Source organism: Nannochloropsis gaditana (genome assembly GCF_000240725.1).
Source record: "Nannochloropsis gaditana CCMP526 unplaced genomic scaffold scaffold758, whole genome shotgun sequence".
NCBI lineage: Eukaryota > Eustigmatophyceae > Eustigmatales > Monodopsidaceae > Microchloropsis > Microchloropsis gaditana.
The window spans coordinates 1-4,908 of NW_005803195.1; the positions used below are offsets into that span (position 1 = coordinate 1).

The 4,908-nt window shown below is 59.0% G+C and overlaps 1 protein-coding gene across 1 annotated transcript; it reads right to left on the reverse strand.

The window, feature by feature from the left end:
- Positions 1–207: 207 nt before the first annotated feature.
- On the reverse strand, positions 208–1,503 carry NGA_2038700 (zinc ion binding protein; the record flags this gene model as incomplete). Its single annotated transcript, XM_005853739.1, has 1 exon — positions 208–1,503. A coding segment is annotated over one exon (834 nt), but the record flags the coding sequence as incomplete, so codon positions are not given.
- Between the last annotated feature and the right edge of the window lie 3,405 nt (positions 1,504–4,908).

The following is a 4,908-nucleotide window of genomic DNA, read 5'->3' on the forward strand; positions in this document are numbered from 1 at the left end:
ACTGCCGGGCGCATCCGACCCTCCCCCACCCCCTCTTTCCTTGCCTCCACCACGTCCACGACTTTCCATCGCCGTCGACACCACATGGTCAACCACGAGACCCCCACGCGCCTGGTGCCAAAGGACCACAGCGGCTCCTCTCCTTCCGCTTGGCGGCCCCCGCCGTCGCCGCCCCCCTCCCTCCGCCGCACCGCCCGCCCTCGGCAGACACGGAAGCATTGGACCGCTCCCCGTCCTACACGCCGACGGGGGAGTTTGGGTGCATGCATTACCGGCGCGCCTGCAAACTCCGAGCTCCTTGTTGTGGGCGCCTCTATCCCTGCCGCCTTTGTCACGACCAGGCCTTGACCGACCATGCCATGGACCGGTACGCGGTCGCCGAGATCTGTTGCATGCGTTGCGGCGAGCTCCAACCCCCCGCGCGGACCTGCAGGAACCCCCACTGCCGGCACGTGTTCAGTGCCTACTACTGTGACATCTGCCGCCTCTACGATGACGACGTGGGAAAGGCGATCTACCATTGCCCCTATTGCAACGTCTGCCGTCTGGGTAAGGGCTTGGGTATTGACTTTCGCCACTGCATGACCTGCAACGCCTGCGTGTCCCTGGCCGTGCCCCCTGAGCGGCACAAGTGCATCGAACAGGCACTCCAACGGGACTGCCCCGTCTGTTCGGAGCCCCTCTTCACCAGCACCACCCACTACAAAGTCCTCTCGTGCGGACACAGCATGCACCGGCAATGCTACGATGCCTACCGACAGACCGCCTACACCTGTCCCATCTGTAAAAAGAGTATGGAAGACATGAGCAGCCACTTCGCCGGCTTGGACCTGCTCCTTCAGGCCTACCCCATGCCCCCGGAGTTTGCGACGTGGCGCTCGGATGTCCTCTGTCAAGATTGTGGGGAAGAGAGTCGTAATATTCCCTATCACTTTTTGTATCATAAGTGCGCGAATGGCTGTGGGAGCTACAATACTAGGGTCCTGCAGGCGGGGGACAGAGGAAATGGTGGGCGTGCGGGACAAGGGGGGGGAGGGATTTGATGAAGGGAAGAGGGCTACCTAATAAGCCTTGGGGCCTAGTCATAGTTGATAAGAAGCTGGAAACGTGCACTCTCCACGCTTAGCACTGGCGAAAAGAGCCCTGAGGAAGACGCAGGGTGAGAACGAAAGAGAGATCCATGCCAGGCAGATACCCAACTATTTTAGAATTTAAGAGCGACACAAGAGTCGCCATTGCATTGTACAGACTGGTTAACAAATTGGTTGGACAATTGTATTCGGATGCTTGTGCATAGTACTTTTTGGAGGGGATGTAATTGCGCTTTTTTAAGTTGAGTGAACTAGATATGGCTGAAAGATGGCAAGCCTCACTCACTCTCGAAGATTTAAATGGCGTCGCTGAGCGGGCAACGAAGATGAAGAGGGGGTTCAAATAGCCAATATGACACGATTGTCTGTTTTGATAGCCCTTAAGGGGGGGCATCCACTGGGGGCACTAACAGACACAAGTTTTCTTTGACGTGGCGGTTGACTACAAGAATGCGTTCCATTCTTTTATCCATAAATTCCGGCAGTATAAAAGTAAGGCATGCATCTTGAGCTCTACACACATTTGGCACTCCATGTATATCTCGTCAGCTTTAAAGATCTCTGGGGTTTTGGTCTTTTTCGGCCTCTCTAGGCCATGGGCTAGGGGGCGGCGAACAGAGAAGTTGAAGTGAACGCAAGTGCGAACGTCTCTCGCCTTGACACCATTTCCCCTGGCCTTTTTTCTGGGCCTGCCCACACCGTACTTCCCGCGCATGCCGACTCATGTATGACGCTTGAAACAGGTATGGCTACTTTCACTGCAATGGGAGTGCGGCGGCGGAGGAAGCGGAGTAGTCAACGAATTGCACCTGTTGCATTTCCTAGAATTGATGGCAGCTTTATTGCTGCCGCCACAGTGATGATGATTGCATATTACCCGGTAATTACAGCTTCTAAAAATGTTCAAGGTCCCAACACGGCCTATATAATTTCATCATCGCGCGTTGCCGCCGAATGGCATCTGAGAAGGCAAACGAGGACGACATCAACATCAATATTATCATCATCGGCTGGGTCACAGCATCGCCCCACCTTGTCGACCGAGCCCACGGCGAGAAAATCGTCATGCCCACGCCATTCAATCATGCCAGACGATTTCTCAAGTCAACAACACGAACGCTTGGCATCTGCTCCCTCCTGGGGAAAGGCGGAGGATATTCGGCCCCCTTCGGCCCTAGAAAGTGCCTTGTGGAAGTTCCCTTCCCTTGCTTTGCACGCCCATGCAGGCCTGGTCAACCTCACGGGTTCTGTCGCCGGAGGCGTGGTTTCTGGTTTTCGGGACGTTATCAGTCCCGCCGCTCTCGCCTCGGCTGCAACCATCACAGGAACAGTAGGACAGGTCATGGGAACTGCACCGATGCCAAAGGGCGGATGGGGGGGGGGAAGCGAGATACAAACAGACGAGGGCGTGGAGGACCTGTCCGATCTGTACGGCCAGGACGAGGACAACTTTCTGCAGGACACGGACTCGGAGGATTCCTACGCGCCTGCGCACAGGTACGACGACAGCGCAGAATTGGTCGTGTGGGCGGACGGGGGGGTATATCCCCCCCCGACAGAGCCCGAAAGCGAGGCGCGGGAGGATTCGCCGGCCATGAGCCAGCTGCAGCGGGACGTCGCTCGCATACTCGGTTGGACGACATCAAGTTCTCCGAGAGCGAGGGAGCCGGCGCTTCAGGATCAGGCAGGGAGGGGGGCTGAAGGAGGCCCGGGGGAGTCGCAGGCGGTCGGCAGCGACGTCCAAGGAAGCGAAGGCCGGCAAGCCGTGGAGAGAGACAGGGAAACCATAGCTCAGGTACGCCGGATCGCGGCGGGCCTGCTTAGGCGGTTCTTGCGGGTCGGGTTCCTGACTTACCGCCTCGTGGTCGCCGGGGCCGTGGGAATCCTCCGCAGCCCATACCAACGATGCCTCCGGCTCCTCCACGTGCTCGGGGCTGCATTTGAGGGCATGCTTGTCTCCGTGGTTCTCTTAGGGACAACGGCCTCCAACTCGATGCGTCGGATCTTGAGGGCCCCCGTCAGAGGCCTGCCTAGCCCCAATGTATGCCAACGCCTCGCCACCAGCTTCACCCGCTTCCTCCACGCGCACTGCCCGGGGTTGCTCGCCCATCCGATCTTCTACGGTGGCCCTTTCCCCTGGCAATGGAAGCTTGGGGGATCGATCTTAAGGAGGTCGTCTTCCTCCCCCGACGGTGCCGCCGGCCTACCCCCCCTGGCGGTCCTTTTGCGGGACTTGGGCGGGGCGGTTGTGTCTTCGCAGGGACAGGCTGGCCGCAGGAGGCCACGAGACAAGCGCCAAGAAAGATCCCAGCCACACCTGCACCGGCACACCCCACTTTGGAGTCTGCCACAGCATGTGAAAGACGATTGGTCAAAGTCCACGCTCCAGATCGACGCGAGCTCGAGGGAGTGGGCGGACATGCCTGTTCCTCCCCCTCCTTCCCCCCGCCTGGACTTGATCAGTCCCGTGGAGGAGAATAAACTCCCTTTGGCAGTGGTGCAGGAGAAGGGGGACAGAAGCCTTCGGAAAGAGGCGCGAACGGCCTTGAAGCGACACGAAGAGGAAAGAGCGGCAACGCCCTCAGGCCCGCCGCGTCCCACGGGGGGCTCATCTCCTTCCTCTCCCACCGCAGCCAAGGCAACCGGCTCTGGAAGAAACGAAGCCACAGCCACAGACCCGGCGAGGCAGGAGGAAACCTCGTCCTACAAAGGGCCGGAGCTGTTCACCTCCTACTTCCCCCTCGAGCTGGTGGATTTTATCGCGGAAGACGTTGCTCGAATGGGCTCGACGGCGGGATATGGGGTCGCAGCATCCACCGCAGCTCAAGTGGGAGGGACAAGTGCTGAAGAGGAACCTTCCCGCAGCGTGTCTGGGGAGGAGGCTCACGTCTCTTTGGGGGCAGAGAAACACGCTAGGACGGGGCCCTCGGAAAAGACCTCCGTATCAACCGCGAATCGGCACGTCAGTGTCGACCTGCCTGTCAATCCTTCTTTCCCTGCCTCGACCAGCGATGCAAAATTTGACAAAAACAAACTGAAAGAGCTTGCGCAAAAAGAAAGCGAAGCGGACGCCGTGAGGGCCGCGGGGGACTCGGCCTACGGACGCATCTTGGCCGACCTCAACACCCAGCCCATGCCTGTGACCGAGGAGGTGGAAGATGCGCCTCCAGGCTTAAACTTTGCCCTTCCGTACGCGGCTAGTATCCCTAGCCTGGAGCGGATGGACCAGCGGATGGTAGCCCTCGCGGTGGAGTCCGCGCTGACGGTGCAAAGCAAATCTCAGCTTTGGCGGTACATCGAGGAGATAGGGATTTCGCCCCTGCTGGCCGCGATCAAGAAAGACTTCGAAAACGACGGAGGCGGGAGCGTCGAGGAGGCTGACATGGATGACAGTAGCCACGGAGATAGCAATATCGCCTCCCCATATTCCTTGTTTCCGTCCTCCGTCTCACCCGTGGCCCCTTCCCCTGCTTTTCCCGCCCTTGACGACCGCCAGGCGGGGGACACGCACGTCCTGCGTGTGGAGGCGGTGGAGGCCATTTTGCACCTGATGGAGGTGGCGCGAGACTTGCGCGTGCTTCGTGCTGCTTTTGAAGAGGGCCCGGGCCTGGCGCCTGTGGTAGGGGTGGAAGTGGTAGCGGACCTGATCGACCTCATCGAAGAACCCCTCCTGCTCCTTATGCCTCGAATCATACGTCCTCGAAATGATGAACTTCTTTACCGTGGTCAACGCGCAGCGGTAGAAGTGCTCTTTCAACTTGTTTTGGCCTCGGACAAGGCGATCAGCTTGGCCCAGAAAGACGGGCGCTTGTGGAAT